This window comes from Oryx dammah, unplaced genomic scaffold, assembly GCF_014754425.2.
Source record: "Oryx dammah isolate SB20612 unplaced genomic scaffold, SCBI_Odam_1.1 HiC_scaffold_26, whole genome shotgun sequence".
Lineage (NCBI taxonomy): Eukaryota > Metazoa > Chordata > Mammalia > Artiodactyla > Bovidae > Oryx > Oryx dammah.
Genome location: NW_024070210.1, coordinates 88,732,248 through 88,756,871, shown reverse-complemented (window position 1 = coordinate 88,756,871; position 24,624 = coordinate 88,732,248). Strand labels below are relative to the sequence as shown.

The 24,624-nt window shown below is 47.5% G+C and overlaps 1 protein-coding gene across 1 annotated transcript; it reads right to left on the bottom strand.

Annotated features, from left to right (window-relative positions):
• Window positions 1-324: 324 nt before the first annotated feature.
• On the bottom strand, window positions 325-18,985 carry UBAP1L (ubiquitin associated protein 1 like). The gene is made up of 6 exons (XM_040225853.1): window positions 18,866-18,985; window positions 12,115-12,593; window positions 11,931-12,048; window positions 9,030-9,236; window positions 2,355-2,456; window positions 325-1,211 (listed from the first exon to the last, which is right to left on the bottom strand). The coding sequence occupies exons 1-6, from the start codon at window positions 18,983-18,985 to the stop codon at window positions 1,077-1,079; spliced, it is 1,161 nt and encodes a 386-aa protein (XP_040081787.1). The 3' UTR covers window positions 325-1,076.
• Between the last annotated feature and the right edge of the window lie 5,639 nt (window positions 18,986-24,624).

Sequence of the window (24,624 nt, the reverse complement as noted above, 5' to 3'; positions counted from 1 at the left end):
GCAAATACAGATCATTTTACAAGGCTTATATGAAAACACGCAGTTCATCACCTATGCACCCCATCTGGCCCTCCTCACAAGGAACCACTTTCACCTCTTTAAGCTGCTTCTTCTGATACTGAAGGAAACTGGAATGTCATCCCCAAATATGCCTCTTTGACATAATTCTGCTCAGTTGCATCCAACTCTTTGTTGGGCTACAGACTGTAGCCCACCAGTCTCCTCTGTCCACAGGAATTCTCCAGATAAGACTATTGGAACAGGTTGCCATTTCCTTTTCCAGGGGGTCTTCCCAACCCAGGGATTGAACCTGTGTCTCCTGCATCTCCCGCACTGTTGGGTGGATTCTTTACCACTAAGCCATCTGGGAAACACTTGACATAACTGAGCTGAAGGCAATTCAGCAGAAAATGCAAGATAAGTTCTCTCTTCCCTTCCCCTCTTTTCAGCCTTGAGGCAGGAGATACATTCTTTTCTGGAGACAGATTCTAGTCAGCCCAGCAGTGCACCAGGGAACCTGCAAATAAATCTTACTCCATTAGTTCCCTCCCTGCAGTTTGCCACCCTTGGAAGCCTGAAACTGTTTTCCTTTGTCCTGTCATTTCTCTACAAATGTATTGTTGTTTGTTGAAAATGCTATATAAAGTGAAAGTCACTTAATCATGTCCAACTCTTTGCAACCCCATGGACTATACAGTCTATGGAATTCTCCAGGCCAGAATACTGGAGTAGGCAGCCTTTCCCTTCTCCAGGGGATCTTCCCCAGCCGGAGTTCTAAACTGCTATCTTGGGTAACTTTTCACTGAAGTTTCTTGGGCATGATGCGTGCCACCTGCATTAATATATTTTGGTTTTTCTCTTGTTAATCTGTCTTTTTGTTAAAGAGTCCCCATGAAGTTCTCAGAGGGAAAGTTTTGCCTCCTCTACAGTATTTACCCCCACTCTCGGCATCGTGTGCATTTTTACAAGCATGCCCTGCTTTGTTATTCTCATGCAGTCTTCATGATACAGTCAGGATGGACTGCCAGGTCTGGGTCAGGACGAGGATGCACAGACACTGCTAGGTGCCCTGGGGGTCACTGGGCACAGGCCACCAGCTCCTCCAGGGCTTGCTCGCGCCGGTTGCCATGGACCAGCAGTACTTCCTTGATGCGGTCCTGCTGGAAGCCCATGTCGCTGAACTGCTCCGAGAGGCGCAGGAACTCCCCTGCCTGAGGAAGAGGAGGCAGAGAGGACATGGGGGGCGCTGGGAGGCTGGGCCTCTGGCCTGGGCAGTCCCCTCCCAAGTACCCACTCTACATACCCCCAGAAAGCCATGACCCCACAGGCCAGGTGAGCCTGATCCTGGCCAGCACCTATGGTTTTCCTGTATCTCAATGACAGGAGGTGACATGGGCTCAAACCTCACTTCCTGTGCCAAGGAAGGAGGCCCCAGCCTGGCTGCTGGCTCTCTCTGTCTTGGCTTTACTTCCCCTCTCCCACTCCCTCCTGACTCCCTGTGCTCAAGCACTGGGGCAGGAAGAGAAGGCTGCACACTGGTGCCCAGAGGATGCACAGCACAGGTCCTCTGTTCAGGGCCCTCACACAGCACAGCCTCTGCCTGCCTCCTCTGACCCCACTGCTCAAAACTTCCCTGCCTCTCCCCCGACCCCTCGGCATCCCTCCCACCCCACCATCCCTCCCACAGTCTCCGGGAAGTCTGCTCTGCCTTGACCAACTGCCGACTCTAGACAGGTCACATTCACTGGGCACTCAGAATGTCCTCCTCACTGGGGCCACAACCTCAAGCCTTCTGGGTTTCCATGTAAGTGGCAAACTCCCTGAAGAGAATTCAGGCATCATCATGCTACCTGCCTGGCTCCTGTCTGGGTGTCTGACAAACAGGAGCCAGTCAATATTTGCTGTGTTGATTCAGCTATAAAGCTCTACCCAGGTGGTGTTAGTGGTAAAGAACCCTCCTGCTAATGCAAGAGATGTAAGAGATGCAGGTTCAATCCCTGGGTTGGGAAGATCCCCTGGAGGAGGGTATGGCGACCCACTCCAGTATTCTTGCCTGGAGAATCCCATGGACAGAGGAGCCTGGCGGGCTGCAGTCCATGGGGTCACACAGAGTCGGACACAACTGAAGCGAGTTGGCACAAAGCTCTGCTCCGTTTCCTCCCCACCCCTTCCCCTTGGGTCCTCTTGGTTTCTCCATGTCTCAACTCCCTGGGCTGTCTCCTTCTCCCCGGGGCTCAGCAAGCAGGCTGTCTCCTGAGGCCCCCAGGTGGTCTCTGGTGCTGCCCCTGCATGCCAGGCCTGCATGGGTACCCCACCCACCCCTCGCTGGGGCCTGGGCAAGAGACTCTGCTGACCTGGCTCTCGGAGAACTGGAACATCTCCATGGCCTCATCCACCAGCCCCTCCTCGTAGCCCTGTCGCAGCAGCCGGTCACAGGCGCTAAGGTAGCTGAGAAACTGGGCAGGAAAGGGCACAGAGGGAAGGACAGTAAGAGCAATGGCCAGGACAGCAGACACAGTGGAGGAGGCACCCAAGGGCCTCAGGAGGGCTGAGCTCAGGGCCAGGCTGACTGGGCAACCAGCCACACACAGCATGGGCCCAGAGATCCATGAGCCAGCGGAAGAGGGTCAGAGGCCTCCCCAGGGACAGGTGGACAGCAAAGCCTCACCAGCTGTCCAAGCTGGGGGCTGGAATCCAGGAAGAGAGCTGCCGGGGTGGGTCAAGGTGTTCCCAGAACCTAAGTGGGGAACAGGCCAGGCCTCAAACACAGGTGTCTACCCAACATCCACCCAGCCTGCTCACCCTCCCTGGTGAGCACCCACCTGTGTGAGGGTACCTCCTTTTCCACCCACACCGTGCACTCCCACTGCCCCCCCTCCAGACACATAATATCTTTGCGATCCAGGACTCCACGGGCCCCATCCCAGAGCAGTGTTGCACCAAGGCTGGAAGGGGAGGGGACAGCCAAGGGCCCACAGGGCCGAGCACCTCTTCCAGCCACTCCCTGCTTATTCACCAGGGGCTGCTTTTGCCCTCAGGATAAAGTTCTGCCTTCCAACCCCACTTTCAAAGACCTGCTCGCTCTGTCAGCACCCTTGGCTGCTTCCCTCGGCACCCCCAGACTCCTGCCCATCCGGCTCCAAGGCCAAGGCCAAGGCCAGCCTCACTCCTCTGCCCTGGGCAGGCTCTCCCTACCCGCATTCCCACCTCCGTCTCCACCAGGTGTCTCCACAGCACTCAAGGCTTCCCTGCACCTACAGCTCTGTAACTGCCTAGTATCTTTCTCGGCTTTCTCATCCACCAAGTTTTTGTCCCACAGGAGGACACCACTAGGTCCCAGCCTCCACCACGGCAGGCAGGCAAAAAGAGCTCAATAAATGTAAGCTGTGTTTATAAACTAAATTAAGAACTACCTTCCGGGAGCTCATAGCTCCTTGGGGGAGAAAAACCAGATACAGGAAAACACGAGTGCCAGGCAAATCAAAGCAGGATTTACAGGGAATTGGTGCCAAATGAAGGCTCCAGATGATTAAAGTACGGGTACGAGTGGAGGAGAAGCAAGTCGGATTTCTGCAGACCTTTGGAACAGAGCAGAAAACAGACCACATAGACTTTCAGACTGTTCTAGCCTGTGAACTGCCCAAGCACCAGGGGGCTTCAACAGTAACAGGGGGAGGTTGCAGTTGCTCTGGGAGAACTGGGGGCAAGAGGTAGATGGAGCCCAGAGTGGGGGCCCTCACCCCAGGAACCTTGCTCTGGGCACATTTTGAAAACAAACCAACTCAGATCTCCCGGCACAGCTGAGGGAACTGAGGTCCAGGCAGGGTGGACCAGAGTCCCAGGACTAGGGCCCAGACCACCTGACTTCTTGGCCAGTGCCTTGTCCATGGGTCCCGCCACTAGAGGAGGAACTTTGAGCTGGCTTGCAAGTAGACAGAGTTTCCAAAGGTCTGTTCATCTACAGCAAGAGTTCTCAGCCTCAGTGCCGACTGTAGCTACCTGGGAGCTTTAAAACTACGGTGCCTCAACAATAAATTCTGGAGAGGGTGTGGAGAAGGTAACCCTCCTACATTGTTGGTGGGAATGTAAATTGGTAGAGACACTGTGAAGAACAGTATGGAGATTCCTTAAAAAACTAAAGATAGAGCTACCATATGACCCTGCAATCCCATTCTTGGGCATATATCCAGAGAAAAACGTGGTCAAAAAGGATACATGCCCTCCAATGTTCATTGCAGCACTGTTTACAATACCCAAGACATGAAAGCAACCTAAATGTCCACTGACAGAGGAATGGATAAAAAAGATATGGTACATATATACAATAGAATATTACTCAGCCATTAAAAATAATGAAATAATGCCATTTGCAGCACCATGGATGGAACTAGAGATTGTCAAACAGTGTAGTAAGTTAGAAAGAGAAGGAGAAACATCCTATGACATCCCTTATATGTGAAATCTGAAAAAAAGATGATTACAAATGAACTTACAAAACAGACTCACAGTCTTACAGTATGAACTTACGATTACTAGAGGGGCAAAAGCATGGAGGAAGGAATAGTTAGGGAGTTTGGGGATGGTCATACTGATATATTTAAAACGGATAACCAACAAAAACCTACTGTATAGCACATGGAATTCTGCTCAATGTTAGGTGGCAGCCTGGATGAGAGGGGACTAGGTGGGAGAATGGATACATGTATATGTACGACCAAGTCCCTTTGCTATCCACCTGAAACTATCACAACATTGTTAATCAGCTATACTCCAATACAAAATAAAAAGTTAACAAAACAAAACAATAGCAACAAAACAAAACAATAGCAACAAAACACTGGTGTCTCTGTGCTGCTGCTGCTAAGTCGCTTCAGTCGTGTCTGACTCTGTGCGACCCCATAGACGGCAGCCCACCAGGCTCCCCCATCCCTGGGATTCTCCAGGCAAGAACACTGGAGTGGGTTGCCATTTCCTTCTCCAATGCATGAAAGTGAAAAGTGAAAGTGAAGTCTCTCAGTCGTGTCAGACTCTTAGTGACCCCACGGACTGCAGCCTATCAGGCTCCTCCGTCCACAGGATTTTCCAGGCAAGGGTACTGGAGGTGTCTCTGTATCACTATCCATATCCTGCTGATGATGGTCTCGTCCAGAGACGCTGATATGCCTGGTAGGGGGGAAGCCTGGCACTGGGATGAAGCCTGGCACTGGGATTTTTACAGCTCTCCAGGTGATTCTTGTGTGCAGCGAAGGATAAGGGTCTCTGACTCAGTTCAACCTAGTAGACCCAAGCCAGGCTGCGTATCAGAACCATCTGCAGATCTTTTAAAATGATAGGCCCCTGGGGCCACTCCAGATCTACTGACCCTGCAGAGTAGGTTCCAAGAATCTGCATTTGTAAGCATTCTGCTCCTTGGTCAGTAACTAGGCCTAGCTCAGGCTCCAGAGTAAGTGAGGATGTCACCTTCAGACCCCAGGATGGGAACCCCAGCAGGCACTGGTCATAAACAAATTCTCCTCCATTCTGTGAATGGGGAAAATTAGGCTCAGAGAGGGGCCATGATGTGTCTAGAGTCTAAGGGTAAGCCTAGGTCTGGCCAGTGGACCCTCAAAAGCGCTACCCATGCCTGTCCTGCAGGCAGTCAGGGGGCACACTGATCCTGGGGCAGGAAGGAAGGAGTGATGGACAAAGCTTAGGTTTTGTATTTCGTCCTCTCTCCCTAGTTTTTCTAAGTGCCCTGTCTCCACCACCTGATGCCCACCCTCCTGGACCATCTGCTGTTCATCTCTGACCAAAGATGATTCACTGTAGTATTTGTCTTTCATGGGGAGAAGGGCTGTGAACCCAAAAGAGATGTTCAGTTAATGGTGGAACTTCACAGGACAGGAACACTAACGTGGTTAGATCAAGATAAAGTCATCCAATGGCCCTCAGGCCCACACCTTAGGGCCTGGCCCCTGAATGCTCACTGGGAGAAGGCCCACCAGGCAAGTGGTCAGTCTATGTCTGGAAACACAGTGTTCCTGCTGCAGTGAGATTCTTCCAGCCCACCCAAAGGGAGGCCAATTCCCTATGCTGCCTCCAGCTAATCTTCAGGTCCCCACAGTGATGACCTGGGACTTGTCACAGGGTCTGGAGGAGTTGGGGAGGCGTGTCAGAGTCCCCACCATGGGCCTGGCCCCTCACGGTGCTTCTGGACTGCTTCTTGGCCAAGGTCCTGGCTTTTTGGCCAAGGTCCTGGCTTTTCAGCAGCAGCTGAAAGTGGAGGCAACTTTAAATCTACTCCTAAATCTCAGATCAACCTAAGGTGCTGCTCTGGAAGATTTTCACACAGAAAATGAGAGAAAAGCACAGTGTAACAAAATTCAGAACCACACCAGCCTGGCATCCACCCTGGTACCACCACTGACTAATTATGTGGACCTCCCTGACCTCAGTTTCCTCATCTGCAAAGTGGGAACAGTAAAAGCAACCTTGCAGAAATGAGAAGACCTAAATGAACACTCTCAGATTGAGGGACTGGCACAGAGGTGCTCGGTAAATATCAGCAGCACCCCTGCCATCTCCTCCATCATGTTAGCCACCATATATGGGGCTCACCATGTGGAAAGCTTTCCTCTAGGACTGAACCGAGTAGAGCGGGAGCAGGAGAGGGTGGGAAAGAGGACCCAGTGCCTTCCCACCTCCTCAACCTGCAGCAGCACATCCTGATCAGGCTCCTGTTTGAGCCACTCTCCCTCCATCACTCCCTCACCCAGGAGCAGGCAGCTCCAGACCTCAGGGACTCAACATATGACCACCATCAGTGACTAGGGAGAGGGTCTCCAAGTCCTCTGATGGTGGTGGGACAGAGAAAGGAGAAAGAAATATATGCCATTCAATATCTGTGGCTCAGCTTTCCAACCACAAATAACCCTGGTGCATAGGAAACAACGCAAAAAGGGATGCAACATTCAGCTGGGGGAAGGGGTTCAGATGATGATATTCAGTGCCCACCTCCTGCCCCTGCTCACAGTCCTTTCATGCCTCCCTTCTGCTGTGGGGTCTTTGAGAAAATTCTCAGGCCAGCCTTCAAGGCACCCTTAATCTTCCCTCTATTCCCCTTCCTGTCCTATCTCCCACCAGCCCACATCATATATTCAGTGAGACTGTTGAATCAGGGCCTCCCAAGTCCTTCCTGCCTCTGCCTCTCAGTTGATACTATTCCTCCTGCCTGGAAGATCATCCTTCTCCTTTCTTCAAATTCAGGTCTTATCCATCCTTAAACTCCAGCTCAAGGCTTTATACCTTCATGAAGCCTTTCTCAATTACTGAAACCTCCCCCATGGTAAATTAAGAACAGTCACATACTCTTCTTTGCAGCTCTTCCCATCAAGAGGTAGAGTCTATTTTTCTACCCTTTTAATCTGATCTGGTCTGTGACATGCTTTGGCCAACAGTATAACGCAGAAATGACAATAATTTCAACCTCAAGAGACTTTGTGTCTTCTACTCCTGTACTCTTGGGAACACGTGGGCTAGCTTGCTGGAGATATGTGGTCCAGTTGACAAGTTTCACCAACCACTGGATTGAGATCAAGGACATCCTAGACTATTCCGCTCTAGCTGGGTCACCAAACTGTAGCCACATGAGAGACCCTAGGTGAGACCTGCAAAAGAACTTCCTTGCTGACTCCACCCACACTGGCAACCCAGAGGCTCATGAGCGAACACATGGTTGTAGTATTAAGCCACTAAGTGTTGGGGTGACTGTCACATGGCAACAGATAACTGAAACACCCCCAAATCATTCCTATTCCTTCTGCTCCCAGGCATCTTCTCACCACACCTCTCTTTTGGCAGTTCAGGGGTTCTCACTCTCCTGCAGGTGTTCTCATATTCTTAGCTTATATGGGGTGGGGGCGGGTCAAGAGTTACTCCCAAATATTAGAGCAGCTTGGGGTGCTGCCTATCCTTATTACTGGTGTCCACTCGTCTTCCAATAGGAGTGGAGGACTTAAAAATGGAACCTGGTGTGGTAGACTCTGAGATACCCCTTCTAGATACACCTTCCTTGAAGGTCTTATTGCAGATGGTGGTAGCGGTGGTAGAAACCATCAGCTATCTGTCCCTTCGGGGGCTGCCTTAGCTGCAGAGATCACTTCTCTCAAGTCACCCTTTTTCTACTTCTGGTGACTCATTAAGGCAGAGGTATGAAGGCCTGACCATCTCATCCCCAATTAGGACAACTCCAAAGGGCCATATATGCTTCAGAGCTATGGGGTTGGCTGTCACTGGGTCTATAAAGTTCAAACTCTCCCTCTACCCATCCCTGCTTAGGTCCTCTCCCTTCCCCAGAAGTTGTTCCCAAGGGTTTCCTCAATAAATCTCCATATGCCAAACCCCACTGGAGTCTGGAAACCCAACCCACAACACTGGCTTCCCCATAGCTCCTAGCTGCATCTAAACACCAAGGGAGCGTCCAGCAAATACTTATGACTAGATTGATGGATGGGTAGATGGAAAGAGAGAGAGATGGATATGGGTGTGGATTAACTGTTGAGGGAAGTGGTCAGAACTGTGCCATCCAATATGGTAGCTGTATGTGGCTATTTAATTTTTAATTTCATTTAATTATAATTAATAACAATTTTCAGTCATACTAGCCACATTCAAGTAACCACATATAGCTAGTGTTTACTATATTGGACAACACAGGGATAAAACATCTCTCTTGTTGCAGAAAGTGTTATTGGGTAGCTCTGGAAAGATCTGTGACTGCCCAAAGCTTCAGTCTTACTTTTGGGGCAGAGACTTGGACAGGAGTAGAATATTGACACTCCCCAAGTAGGCATGGGGAGTCTTGCTAAACTCCCATGGAGATGGTAGCCTTAGGATCTAGAAAATTGATCAAAACCCCCAATAATTAATTCGAAGCTGAAATTCTGCCTCCGAAGAAAAACACAAAATAACTTCAAGTTGAAGATAAAAACGATGTGGCCACTGACCCAACTCCAGTTCCACAGCCCCCTCGCTCTGGGTCCCCCACTCACCTGGCTCAGGCTCTGCCGCCCCGTCTTCTGCAAAGCCACGATGGCCCTGTGCAGGGGGTACCCCAGGGCAACCACTGGCCCGATGAGGTCTTGCTCTTCCTGGCTCAGGGCAGACAGCAAGTCAGCAGAATCAGATTGCGATCTGTGGGCAACACGAGGCTGGGGCACCTGTCCAGGAGGTGGCAGGCAGGTGTACGGGCTGAGGGACTGAAACACAGACAAGCTGCAAGTGTCAGTTACCACTGGAGGTGACACCTGGCTGGGCAAGACATTTTTAAAGGTGTCTTCGCTACAGAGCACAGGGGCTAATATTGTTAGGATCTTGGAGTGCTGCAGACCTGGGTTCAAATCCCAGATTTCTACTGTTTACTCAGGTGGTTGTTTAGTTGCTAAGTCGTGTCCAACTCTTTGCGACCCCATAGACTGAAGCCCACCAAGCTCCTCTGTCCATGAGAGTTCACAGGCAAGAATACTGGAATGGGTTGCCATTTACTTCTCTGAGGAATCTTCCTAACCCAGGGACCAAACCTGAGTCTCCTGCATTGCAGGTGGATTCTTTACCACTAAGCCACCGGGGAAGCCAGTTTATTCATGTGTAAAATGGATGCAATCATACCAGATACCTCACAGGATTGTTACAAGGCTTAAATAAGACAAGGTGAGAAAAGTGACTAGCAAAGGGTTTGGCATACAGAAACTGCCAGTAGATGATAATATTTACTGCTTAGAACAAGCCTGAGAGAGAAATACAATAGGCTCATTCTATTTTTTACTGAAGTCAAGGTTCAGAGAAGCTGGCAAGTGACCAACACACTTTGGGGACCTGTACCCTACTCAGAACCAAAGCAGGGTTCTCGACCCCGTACCTTAGGGAGCAGGGGAGCAGGGGAGCAAGACTGAGCTTCCTAGCCAGAACTTCCTTCTTGAGTCTGGCTGGACTGGGGCTCAGCTAGGCAAGGAGCAGGATAGGAACTGGGTACAGCTGTGGCACTGGAGAAATCCACAGAGACCTTGGACTAAGGAGGGCGGCTTGAAGGCATTTCAATAGGTTTGGCTGGCATCATCCCTAGCCCGTTCCCCATGAAGAAGCATCCAACTGCTAACCCTGTCCCCTCCTCCAGCAGGAAAGCCTAGGTGCTGCCCTGGCTCCAGGAGCAGAGTGCATGTGACATATGAATTCCCTACATGTCCTCATCTTCTCAGTGGTTTCCTGCCATGACGTCACCTTAGGATCTACTCTTTACTCCTAGAGTGAAAACCACACAAGTCTTAGGATTTGAGTCTACCCTTGTGACCTTGAAAAAGATTCTTAGGTGCTCTCTGCCCCAGTTTCCTCCTCTACAGAATACGCGTCCCATCTGCCCCCATCTCTCCACAACCCCACTACAGGGTTGTTGCTAGAGGTAAATTTAATTGGGATCAGGGAAGAGCCCTCCTAGCATCAGCATCTAGCCCATGATGTGAGTGTGGCCTGTACTGTTTATATAACCTCTTCTCTGTTTGCTGTAAATAACTGTGCAGGGTTGCTTTACAGGTAGAGAAGGGATGGCTCAGAGCAGTTCAGTGACTTGCCTAAGCTCACACAGCATTGAGTGGGAAAAGCCAGACTTTGAGTCTGTCTTTCAGACTTACTTTCACCTTGGCCTTATTCTGTTGCATCTCCTGGCCTGACTGTGGAATTGCTCAGGGGCAGAAAGCTGTGCCTAAATGTCACTTCCTGCTACTAATCTAACCTAACACGTCTGTTCCAGACCTAGATTGTATGGAGTCTGACACTTATACAATGTAGACTACTTAAAGGAAAAAGACACAGGCGCATAAACATATGCATAAAACTGTGCACAAATCCTTGGAAGGGCTTCCAGGTGGCTCAGTGGTGAAGAATGCTCCTGCCAATTCAGGAACCTCAGGGGATTCAAATTTGATTCTTGCGTCAGGAAGATCCCCTGGAGGAGGAAATGGCAACCCACTCCAATATTCCTGTTGGGATTAAACCCAGGGACAGAGGAGACTGGCAGGCTACAGTCCGTGCACGCATGCATGCTAAGTGGTGTCCAACTCTTTGAGACCCTATGAACTGTAGTCCGCCAGGCTCCTCTGTCCATGGGATTCTTCAGGCAAGAATACTGGAGCGGGTATCATATTGCTATGCCCTCCTCCAGGGGAATCTTCCTGAACCAGGGATAGAACCCATGTCTCTTACATCTCAGGCGTGTTCTTTACCACTAGCGCCACCTGGGAGGCCCCGGGCTACAGGCTGTACGTTCACTGTACATTCACATCTGCTCCCAGTTCTTGGTGCACATCCTTTGTCCTGAAGCTGTCCCAGCCTGCAACAGCCTTCACTCCTCCCTCAGTACCTGATCCCTCCCACTGGGCAGTGCTGCCGTGTCTCACACTTCCTCGCCAGTCTCCTCGTGGCCTGCTTTAGACTTTGTCTCTTCCAATCCAGTCTCTTGCCAGAAGTAACTGCACTGTGAATATTTCTTGATTGAACTCACCCAGTCCTTGAACAGTGGGAAGCCCTAGATCTGAGCCACACTGATTGATTCAAGGGATATTCACTGAGCTCCCCCTGTGGGCCAAGTGTGCTCTACGTGCTCTGGAAACAAATGCAATCCAATCACTGCCCTAAGAGATGTCATATCCACTGGAAGAGACAGATCCTGGGTAATTACAATTATCCTAACAGCTGCCCTTATAGAATCAAAGGAGACGCAGCGAGAAACGAGGAAGGGGACCTCGAAGCAGGGAATACTCTAGGCATAGGGCTGCAGGAAGGACAGCGTGGTACAGGGCCAGGTGAGAGCTGGTAGGGAGGAGTGTCCAACCAGGCAGGGGACCAGATGTGGGGGCTTCGCTGCTGAGTTGTGGCCTTGGCCAAGGGGACAGGTTCCTTACCGCAACTGTGGGCTTGTGGCTCCGCAGCGGGGGCATGGCGCCGGCCGTGGAGGGCCGCGGGGGCAGCATGAGGGTGCTGGGGAGCGACGGCTTGGGGCCCAAGGGGGGCGTGCGCGTGCTGGGGAGAGAGGCCTCGGAAACAGGGGACTGCAGGTTCTGCGTGGGAGCACTGCGGGGTGGAGGCGCCGGGCCCAGGGGCGGCGCGGGGCAGAGGCTCAGAGCTCTGTGGCGGAGGCGGTGCAGGAGGCTGCGGGGGTGGGAGGCGAGCCTGCCCTCGGAGAGCCGCCGCCTAGCCCCAGCCAGCTCCGACCTCACGCCGCGCAGCATGTCCAGCGAGCACCGGTGTTGGCCCAGGCGGGGGCTCGCCGCGGAGCTGGGCTGGGGGCTGCAGGGCTCCGGGTCTTCCTCCACGGCAGAGGAGGCTGCTTCCTCATCCTGGTCCTCCTCCTCCTCGTCTTCCTCCTCCTCAGGCTGCTCCTGGGATCTGGCCTCCGGATCTTCAACTGCGGCAGGCACGGGTTCCAGCCCTTGCTCGGGGCTGGCCAGCAAGAGCCAGGCCGGAGGGGCGGAAGCTGCCCCTGGAGCATCGCATTGGACTGTGCAGGGTCCCCGGATGACAGCCTCCACCCAGAAGAGTGTCCTTCTCTCCAGGCTGAAGTCGTGCTGCGGATACAAGGCCAGGGGAGGCTACGCCAGGCAAACCAGGGTCTGGGGGCACACCCCTACCTCCTGGCCCCCGGGGAACCTGTTCAACCATACACTCTCCAGACCTAGACAGCTGATTCTAAGCCCCAGGCATTCATCGCAGGCCACCCTCACCCTCGGTTTTAGCTAGCATTGGAGTGGATGGCTGTCAATAACAATTTAATAGCAAACTCTGTAGACAGGACAACGTGAGGAATAGGTTAATAGAATGAAAGTCTAAGTCCCTTTGCCATTCAGCACATAATTGAACAACAGTGGCCTAAACAATTTCTCCAGGGGACTTCTCTGGTGGTCCAAAGATTGAGAATCTGCCTTCCAGTGCAGGGGATGAGGGTTAGATCGCTGGCGGGAGAGGTAGGATCCCACATGCCAGTGGGGGCAACTCAGCCTCTTCAACTAGAGAAGCCAGGGCACCCGTAACTACTGAGCCCGCAGGCTGCAGAGCCTGCACCACTAGAGAGGCCATGCATGCAGCAAATAGGGAGCCCACACACGACCCAACAAAGACCCAGTGCAGCCAAAAAAATTTTTTTTAATTTCAACGAAACTTTGCCTTCACCAAGAAGCTTTCACTTTAGCTCAGCACCATTTGCCACCAAGCAGCTGCCCTTGGAGGCTGGCCCAGACACACAAACCTCTGCGTGGAGTAGTACTTGCCCCCACCCCATGTGCGGCCTTCCAGCTTACTTGGGGGCCCAGGAAATGTAAAAATCATTCTTTTTTTTTTTTTTCCCTAACTCTACTTAGTTGGTCCTAATGTTATTCCCATTTCCAGATTATCAAAAGGAGGCTCAGGAAATTTAGTTTGCTCAAGGTCAGATCAGTGGTGAGTAGATGAGCTGGGATTCCTGTCCATCTGACTGATCAAGCCACCTAAAAACTAAATGTGGAGCCCACATAAATAACTTAAATTGAGAGTTTATGTGAAGCAAAAATAAAATATTCCCATTAACTACTATTAAAATTAAGAACCGGAAATATAAAACTCCGTTAAAAAATATAAATATTCTTAAAAGGCAACTTCAGTGCTCTGTGATGGCCAGGTAAGCCTGGCGCAGTCGGGGGGGAGTGGATGTGGGAGGCAGAAAGGCAGACAGGAACAGCCTCTCCCCTCACCTCACTCCTGACATGACCTAAGTTGGGGAGAGCAGCAGAACTTAGCTGTTCTAAGTGCGGCTCCCCGACTGAGGTCAGGGAGTGCATCTTATTTCTCTCTGTTCTTGGGGCCCACAGCACTTCTGGCTCTGAGGGGATATTTGTAAGAGTGTACAGAATAAATGATTAGAAAAAGAGACTGGAGCAAAATGCGTGAGTTGGGAAGGACAAAGGAGGTGAAAAGACTACTTCAGAGCTGAGGAGACCGTCATAGAGGGAAAGAGACTGAGAGATAATGAAACAGACAGTGGAACTTAGGGGATAAAAGGATCCAAAGACCCAATAAAAATACCAGCACTTGCGATTTGTGGAACCTAAGCAAGATGATTCTAAAGTTCATATGAAAAATAAACAAATAATAGCCAAGGGCTTCCACGGTGACTCAGTGGTAAAGAATCCACCTGCCAATGCAGGAGACACAGGTTCGATTCCTGGTCCAGGAAGATCCCACGTCCCATGGAGCAACTAAGCCTGTGCACCACAACTACTGAGCCCACAGGCCGCAACTCCTGAAGCTTGCACACCCTAGAACCTGTGCTCTGCAACAAGAGAAGCTGCTGCAATGAGAAGCCTGCCATGGCAACTAGAGAAAAATCTATATAGCAACGAAGACCCAGTACAACCCCCCACCAACACACACCCCCCAAAAAAGAATAGCCTAAAAACCTCTGGGGACAAAAAGAGAAATAAAGGGGACTGGCCCTACCAGCCTCTAATATATATTATAAAACCTCAATAATTAAAGCTAAGGTACTGCACAGAGAGCCTAAAGGTAAAGAACAAAAGGTCCAGAAATGGATGTTATCTGTGGGACTTTAGTAGATAATAAGGTGGCATCTCAAGCAATGGGAAAAAAGAGGGACTGGTCAATAAATGGCATTAGTGGAAAGAAAATGTTGGATCCATTCTCATATCATACACGAGGGGAAATTCCAAAAGGATCAAAGATTCAGTTATTTGAAATGAAACTATAAAAGTACCAGCAGAAAAGAGGAGAGAAATCCTTTATAATATCAAGTAGGGAAAACATTGCTCACTCTGAGTTGAAATTGAGAAGCTGTGAAAGTACACACATGCACAAGTGAAAATCTGCATGGCAAATACACCCCATAAGCAAGGTCAAAGGGAAATAACAAACTAGCGGGAAAACAGCACTGATAGCACAGACATAGGAGCGCCCAGAAATAGGTAAGAAAAGACCAACAACAGCCCAACAGGGAAATAAACAAAAAAGATATGAACCGTCCACAGAAAAGGAACTACAGATGGCTCTTAAACACATGAAAAACTGCTCAATCTCACTCACAATAAGAGAAAGGAAAATAAAACTATACTGAGATACCATTTGCCTATCCCTCAGGAAAGATGCAACATCTGATGACTCCTTTGTTGAGGATTGCAGCTAAGGTACAAGCCCATTTGTAGAGTGCTGTGCATGCTAAAGTCATTTCAGTTGTGTCCAACTCTTTGTGACCCTCTGGGCCACAGCCCACCAGGCTCCTCTGTCGATGGGATCCTCCAGGCAAGAACACTGGAGTAGGTTGCCATGCAAAATCTCCAGGGATCTTCCTGACCCAGGGATCGAACCTGCATCTCTTATATCTCCTGCATTGGCAGGTGGGTTCCTAACCACTAGCAGTGCCACCTGGGATGCCCTTGTAGGGTGCTGGTTGGATGTAAAACAGTATAACCCTTATGGAGAGCAATTTGGCAATATGATTTAATTCAAAAGGACATCTGCATATAGTCTTTCTCTGCGGCATTGCTTATAATGACAAAAGACCGGGAAGAACCTAAGTGTCCATCAAGAGGGGATTCATTCAGTAAAGTACAATAAATCTATATAATACACTACCATGCAGTGAAAAACTAACTGAAGGAGCATTTTGTGTATTGATATGGAAAGTCTTCAAATATGTTAAGTGAAAAAAATCAAGAAGAATAATGTATAGAAAATGGTACCTTTGGTGTGAAAAAGGAGGGAATAGCTGTATTTGCTTGTATGTACACACATAAGAATCTACAGAAGAACACATTTTAAAATACAAGTAACAGAAGTTACCAGAGCAGGTGGGGACAGGACAGATAAGGAAGTGTCAATGGAAGCCTCTTTACTCTCTTAAGACAGGCAAACTGCCTGGGAGTCAAACTGACCTCCAACCTTGTTTTTTAAATAAAGTGTTATTGGAACACAGCCGTACTCACTCACTCCTTTCTGTAATGTCTATGGCCCTTTCTCCCTACAATAGTAGTGTGGAGTGATGGCTGCTTTTTACTATCTGGCCCTTTACAGAAAATGTTTGTTGACCCTTGCTCTATACATATATATATATATATATAATTTCTAAAAAATTTAACACAAAAAGGAAATCCATTCTAATTAAAGGAAAACTACGATAAAACAACAAAACACAGACTTGCCGAGGCTCCTCAGGAAAGCAGTAGGTGCAGGAGGTGGACGTGGGCTTTAGGGACTGACACGCTCATGTTGGAATCCTGGCTGTGCCACTCACAGCCACACGGCCCTGTTGGTTGCATGGGTGGGAACTTTGGTTTCCTGTGCCATAGAGAGGGAACACCCACCTGCTACAAGGGTCAAAAGAATGAGAGAGAAGAGTGAACCTTTGAAGAGCATGTAACCTGGCCCTGGTACAGAGCCGGTGCTCCATGAATGGAAGGTTGTTTTTTTTTTTTCTTTTTTAGGCTGCTACAGATTCATCTGGTAATCTAACCACTATCTATAACATTGTTGCTATGGGAAAATGTGTTTCAAGTTCCAAACACTGGGAATAAAGCCCAGTAAACTTGGAAGACTGACCAGGAGAGGCTATAAATCATACATGGAGTCCCATGCTTCTCTATTTGATAGCTGGCCACAGCAGTAAAAGAAATGGGGACACAGGAGGGGAAATAGGCTCAAGGGAGATGAGTGGGTGTGGAGTACCCACCCTGAGAACAGGAGGCAGGGCCAGGGCCAACACGTGGGCTGGGACGCAAGACATAGACTTGGCAGAAGGGTACCTATTTCTGCTTCTAGGAGAAGTAACATTCAGAATAGCCTCCTCCCGGCTTAGCAGAGAGGGAATAGTTATGCGAGTCTGTCTACCTCCACTGGAGCTTAGTAAAGCAATTTCCTTTTCCCAGCAATACAGGCCCTACTGCCAGAGTGAGAGCCCACAGCACAGGTTCTCTGGTGAAAGCAAGAGCTCCTGCCGCACCAAAAGGGGGCCCCTGAATACTGTACTCAGGGCTTTACAAAGCTTATTTTACTTCTGGGTTCTGAGGAACTTAAGTACACCTGCAGGGGCTGCAGATGAAGTCTCCTGCTCCTACGCATCCAAGCTACTCAAGCCTCTCTACCTGACCCTCTCCAGGCCTCTCCTTCCTGGACTGGTTTCTTTGCACCTAACTTCCCATAACCCTGTATTTTTTTTGCCCTCGAACATTATGTGTCTGATGTCTCTCACTTTCCAATCCTTCTCTGAGCTATCATGAAATGATCTGCAATCAAGATCTAGGTTTTATTTTTTACTTAATTTTAAAATTAATGCATTTATTTATTTTTGTCTGTGCTGGGTCTTCATTGCTATGAGCAGGGTTTCTCTAGTGGCAGCAAGTGGGGCTACTCTCTAGTTGCGGTGTGCAGGCTGCTCATTGCGGTGGCTTCTCTTGTTGCGGAGCACAGGCTCTCAGGTGCACACACTTCAGGAGTTGCTGCACATGCGCTCTCAGGTGCACACACTTCAGGAGTTGCTGCACATATCGGTATTATAGGTCTCCACTATACTCTCAAAGGGGCCAGATGGGTAATTGTGGATCACAGGCTTAGTTGTCCCATGGCATATGGGCTCTTCCTGGATCAGGGATCCAACCAGTTTCCCTTGCATTGCAAGGCAGATTCTTAACCACTGGACCACAGGGAAGCCCAGGACCTGGGAATTAGTCCCATCATTGCCACTATCTTTGGACAGATCATTTCCCTTCTCTGAGCCTCAGGTTCCTCATGTGCAAAGTGTGAGCTGAACTAGATCCTCAAATTTTCCTACCAAGTAGCCCGCTGCTGCTGCTACTGCTACTTCAGTCGTGTCCGACTCTGAGCAAGCCCATAAATGGCAGCCCACCAGGCTCCGCAATCCCTGGGATTCTCCAGGCAAGATCACCGGAGTGGGTTGCCATTTCCTTCTCCAATGCGTGAAAGTGAAAAGTGAAAGTGAAGTTGCTCAGTCGTGTCCGACTCTTAGCGACCCCATGGACTATAGCCTATGAGGCTCCTCCATCCACGGGATTTGCCAGGCAAGAGTACTGGAGTGGGGTGCCATTGCCTTCTCCAAGTAGCCCGCAGACAGTGCTGAATGAACACGCAAGATCCCAAGGACTCAGTCCCAAGAGATCCACCACCAGCTCCACAGCTGTGTGCAATCCTGCTCTTTCATTTTTTAAAATTCATGTGGATTTTGCCTTCTACCTCATTGTATCTGTGTTATAATACAAATGCAATAGGTTGCCTCCTAAATCTTCAAATAAATTTGACTCACTTGGAAGTTAAATAATCATGTTTATCCTGAGAGTATGTGATACCACCATACACACTGAGGGCATACCCCAGTGTGTGAGCCATGGGGCAAGGGGTGCTTCATAGGTGCCCCATGGGTAGGTGTACTTTGGCTGTGGAGTAGTAATCCATTCTGATGTGTCCTGTGTAACTGTCTGCATTTTAGTCTCAAGATAGCATCTTAGCCCAGTGGAGGGATTCTAACAGTGGAATTTTAGACTTGGCAGTAGGCTGATAGAGAAGAGAGGAACTGGAATTGGAGTATCCTTGCTAGGACTCTCAGTAACTCCATACAGGCAACCTTCTGGTCATTCTAAACTTAAGATGCACTAAACAGCCCCATGTCCAAGTCTCTAGACTTCTTCATGGAATATCTTTTCCTCTTGCATTATTTTCACACTTCCTAGAATATATCAGAACAGGAGTGGCTGCCATTTAAAATCAAGGGGCAAGGGGCCTCCTGAGGCTCAGCATCAGACCCACAGACCGAGGGATGAGAAGACAAACAGAGAGACGCACTTACCATAGAGCCCAGCAGAAGCTCCCTGCAGTCTGGAGCACTGAGATCTGGCCCAGGGAGGGGCTCTGTGTCTATCACAAAGCCCTCGGGAACCTTGAAGGGGACACCATCCAGGGCATTCATTCTGTCAGAGGCGTGTGGAGATGGCTGAGCAGGGCTGGAAAGAGCAAGTCCCTGAGGACCAGGCCCAGGCCTCAGATGGCTCGCTGCTCTCCTGTGTGGTGACTTGGCCGAGCCCCACACAGCCAGGAAGGGAACGGTGAAGTGACTTGTGCTGCATAAGGGAGGAAAAAATGAATAAAACCAAGAGCCTTCAAACTGACAGCAATTGATATGTTCATGTTTAAGTCTTGCTCTCTAGACCACTGTTTCCCAAAATGTGGTCTACAACACTAATTCTAAAGGATTTCATCAAGAGTATTCACCCCAATGGTGAAGAAAGAGCTATAAATTACACAAACTCTTCCGAAAAAGGGAAAAAAAGGAATATGTCCTAACTTGTTTTGATTTCAGCATCGCCTTAAAACCAAACCTGACAAGAAAATGAGAGGCAGATATTTCATGAACATAAATGCAAAAATCTTACCAAAAATAATTATGGATAGAAAAAATACAATACTTCCAGGTTGAGTTTAATTTCAGGAATGAGAGACCTGTCTTTCATTCAGTGGAAATAAAGATAAATATGAATAGAATAAAATTTTTAAAGTATATAATTATGATGCAGAAAAAGCACTTGATAAAATCAATATCCATTCATGATTTTAAGAAACAATAAACTAACTCTATTTGGCAACTTAAGAATAGAAGAGAATTTCATTAACCCAACAAAGAATGTCTCTAAAACATCTAAAACAAATATCCCACTTAATGGTGAAATAGTAAAAGATTTCCCCAATATTGGAAATGAAATAAAGATGTCCCCTTCATCTCTTCTGTTCAACCCTGCCCTAGAGGTACTAGCCTGTGCAAAAAGGGAGGGGGGGGGAAGTATTAGGATTGGAAAGAAAGAAAACTACTTCTAGAAATAGAAAACTATTTCAAGATGGCATATTTATGTGTAGAAAATCCAAAGGACAAGTATGTTATGCTGTAAAGCAATTAATACAGTGCGATACTGAGAGTTTACAAAGAGACCAACAGAATAGAAAAGATAGTTTAGAAGCAGATCCACACATATACAGATCCTTGATTTATGACAAAATTGGCCCTGCAGAGCAGTAGGAAAATGAAGATCTTTCTAAGAAATTGTTCTGGATCAATTGGATATTCTCCAAAAAAAAATCTTGACCTCTACCTCATAAATAAAAATCAGTCTCAGGTAGGCTATAAACCTAAATGTGAAACGTTAAGAAAAAAACTTGAAGATAAAATAGGAGAATATATTTATGACCTTAGAAAAGGCAAACATTTTGTAAAATGCTACAAAAAGACTAACCATAAAGGAAATACTGATAAATTGGGTTACGTTAAAGTTAAGAACTTCCACTCATCACGACATTCCGTTAAGAGAGTGAAAAAAGCAAATTACATAGAGGAAGAAAATATTTGCAGTACACATACCTGACAAGGGACTCACAGCCAAAATATGCAAAAAGTGTCTACAAATCAATAACAAAAAGATCCCAAAGTAAGCAAGCCTTTTAACAGGTACATCACAAGAGAGGACATCTAAATAGCCAATAAACATGAAGTCGCTTAACCTCATTAGCCCTCAGGGAACTCCAAAACGAAACAATCAGATATCACTACACACACATACACACACACACAGAGGAGGAGTTAAAATTTTAAAAAGCCTGAAAATATCACATGTTGATGATGTTGTGGAACATCTGGAACTCTCATGCACTGTTGATGAGAAAGTCAATTAATATTAGTCAACAATATCTGCTCAGCTGAAATCTAAAAATTAAAAATTCACACATAGCCACTGAACCGTTTGGTTAAGATCAAGTGCTGTATCAGTTTAATAATACAACAGCCAGGCATTTGCTTTTTTACATATTTTGGACCACATTAAATGCAGTTGCATTAAAAAAAAGCAAAATTCATTCATACAGAATTCAATTTCATGACTGCCTATAATATACACTTAAATCTAGACTCCTAACCACAGGAATTTTACAATCAGGGTTTACCAGGGAGTACCTCTGACTCAATACATCATCCCTATCAGGATGGTTTCAAAGTCCTGCTGTTCTGGGTCACTGGGGTCATCCCCACACACATAGGAGAACATCCGGTGAAGAGGAAGAGTGGATAATCTGAGGGCATAGAGGTCAAAGGGGCCAGATGGGCAAATCCTTTAATTCCCTCATTTCTGCTGTCTGCCCTCTCTCGTCATTGTCTTACTGTACGGAAGGCTTGAAGGTTTCTCCACCCCATGTTGGGAAACAGTCTCCCAGCATATTGGGAGTGAGTCTTCATATTATAGGATCAGACAGCTTCCAGTGTGATCACTAAGTAATCTACCCCATCAACTCTTCCTACAGGGAACCTTTGAGATATAAGGAGTTGTAGGGGGACACATGAAAGTGAGGAAGTTTTTGCAGTCTCAGATTTATCGTTTATATTTTTGGCCATCATTAGAATTTTTAGCTATGGGGAAGGACCCCAGTTCGTTGAGACACAAGTGTGAACTGCGCATCCAATGAGCAAATATATAGCCCCCTTCCTGCTTCCTTCCCTCCACTCCAACATCTGTATCCTAATGATATTCTCAGCATTATACCTGCTTCTGGAGTTCTTTACGAGTTTGAGGATTCTGGAAGCACATTATAAAAGCAGCCAGGACTACAATGTAAGGCATGATCTAGTCAGACCATATTCTAAAATGACAGTCACTCTGCTAAATACAAAATAAGAGGCACAGATCATTAAGGGATGACATTCTTCAGAGGAAGGAGAGTATTCCAGTCCTTATGGGGGTTGGGGAAACTTCAGGAATGACAGGACTCAATCTGGACCCTGGAGGGTGGGAAAAAAGCCTGCAGAGCAGGGAGAAGGTGAGGTAGAGAGAGAACATAACTCCAGGGAGAAAATAGCTTAAGCCAGGGAGCAGGAGTAGGGCAGAGAGAGACAAGCTGCTTGAGTCAAGTATATGGTTTGTGTTGAGAAGCAGTCTGCAGTAAGACTGAAGGGGTGCACTGAGGTAGAGTTGGGGAGGGTGCTGAACTTGAACTGAGTGCTAACACCATTCAGTAAGCAGTGGAGAAAGCCCTGAAGGGATCTGAAGAGGTGGGGTGAGGGTGGGGAAAGGGGGATAATAGGAAAGCCAGTCTATGCATGCTCCGACAAACTGCATAACCCAGGACCTTTCTAACATCAGTTCACGGGTCTGGGCCCACGTGGCTGTTTCTGAGCCTGGGGCTAGGGGCTGGGTGATAGGGATTGCAGTAATTGATCTACTTGGAGCCCCGGCAATGATATGGGTATTATAGGTCTCCACTATACTCTCAAAATGACTTCATCCTTACCCACAAATCTATGTGCCAGTACTCACACATGAAATTCTCCAGTTAGGCCCTTCTAAGATCAAACTTAAAAATGCAACTGCCTACAAGGCCTCTCCTCCATAATGTCTCAAGGGTGCCTCAAACTCAACATACCCAAGGTAAATTCTGATGTTCCCCTCCCCCAAACTGCTCCTCTTCCTCCAGGATTCCTTATCTCAAGGAATGTCTAAGATACACACAAAAGCTTGGGACTCATCCCCAACACTTTCTTCCCCTTCACCACCACCCATCTCAAATTCCCACCAGATTTTCTCTCCTAAATCTCTGGAATCTAGCCATTTCATGCTACCTCCACTGCTGCCATTGGAATCCGAGCCCCCTTCCTCTCTCACTTGGACAACTGGTGTCCATGTATCTTCTCATGCCTTATCATTCTATTACACACACTGGGATCAGATTGATCATTTCAAGCCATTCTGTTTAAAAGCCTCCAATGCGCGCCACCCCACCCCCCCTCCCCCCGCCACTCTCAGAATAAAATCAGACTCCTGACAAGGAATTCCAATGCCTTGCAATGTCTGGCCCCTACTCTCTCACTTGCCGTCTTATTCTCACCATGCTGGCCTTCAGCTGCATTGCCCTCTCAGCCCCACTGTCTCTTCCCACTAGTTAATTCTTCAGAGCTCTGCTGGAACATCATGTCCCCCCAAAAGCTTTCCCTAATCCCCAAACTTGAATTGGTCCCACTAGTACAGTGGCTTTCAAGGTTTTTTCCCTACTGTGACCCATGGAATGAAATACATTTGACTTTGTAACTTAGTAAATACGTACATAAACTGAATGATAATTCTTACTCTAACTATGCGACACATAGATATTTTGTATTATTTCACCTAAAAGCATTACAGAACACTGGGTTTGGAGGCGGGGGGGGAAGAGGGGGGAACCATAGCTCTCCTTCAAAGCACTCAGCCCACTTTTTGATTGTTGGATGATTATCTATCTCCTTTAAAGCCTGTACTCGTTCGGGAGTATTTGGTATTTTGCTCACCATTATAGCCCCTGTACTTAGCAAATTATCTGAGCCTCAACAGGCACTTAAAAAAATTTGAACAATGAAAAATATAAATTTGTGACTTAATACTGTTTCTTTGTAGTGCATATCACAATTACAACTGACTACAATTATCTTGTATAATCATTAAACTTCTCTAGACTAATTGCAGGAAGGCAGGAATCCTATCTGTTTGCCCCCTTTTTATGTCTCCAGCATTTAACATTGTACCTGGAAAATGGTAAATAATAATTTCCCAAGAACACCATTCAAATCCTGGTAACCAGCTTCTGACAAGAATAAGTTAATGAAGTTGAAAAGTATCTGCTGCTCTTCATAGTTATCTATTTTAAGTCCAGTTGCCTCCAAGACTTCAATCTTTGCTTCAGAGACTATGGAAAACCCATCTTATTCCAAAAGGAAAAATGGAACCTTCATTGGAAACAAATTCTTCATGGATAGTCAGGTGTAACAAATCAGAAACTACTAATGGGTACACCCAAAAGTAAACAGTTAATTATTTGGGAATAGCTGGTTATAGGTAATTAAAAAAAAATTTTAGATGGAAATGCTTCATGTAATCTCTCTAAATTATGTCACAGCTAATACTTCACAGCATTCACACTCCTATATATTATTCTTATTTGAATAGAATAAGACATACTTTGCACTTACCTTGTTTAATTCCCAAGATAGCTTCTCTGAGGACAAAATTTATAGAAGCAAATTGCTACAACAGATGGTATAATCCCAGCTAAGCTTCTCAATAATCCTTGCACAAAAATCACGTGGACATAGGAGCATGAATGGCTTTAGAGTGATTAAATTGGTTGGCTATAGCAAATTCTTTTGACGTCATAAACTCAGGCACTCCCACTGAACACTCTTAGTATTTAACATACAACTAATCTCTTTCATTTTCCAATCTTCCCTATACTTATCTAATTTCTTAAATGCTCTTATTAGAGTTTCTCACAAATTTAGTGTCTCCTGTTAATTTGTCAAGATAAATAAATTTCTTGTATATAGGACATGATGAATCAACACATTTCTGGTTAGTCTTTGAAGGATTTCAATTTTCATTATTTATGTTCAATACATAGAGAATATAGGCTATATGCTGCATGCTAAGTTGTGCTGTGTGGCAAGTTGCTTCAGTCGTGTCCAGCTCTTTGCAGCCCTATGGACTGGACTGTAGCCCACCAGGCTCCTCTGTCCATGGGATTCTCCAGGGAAGAATACTGGAGTGG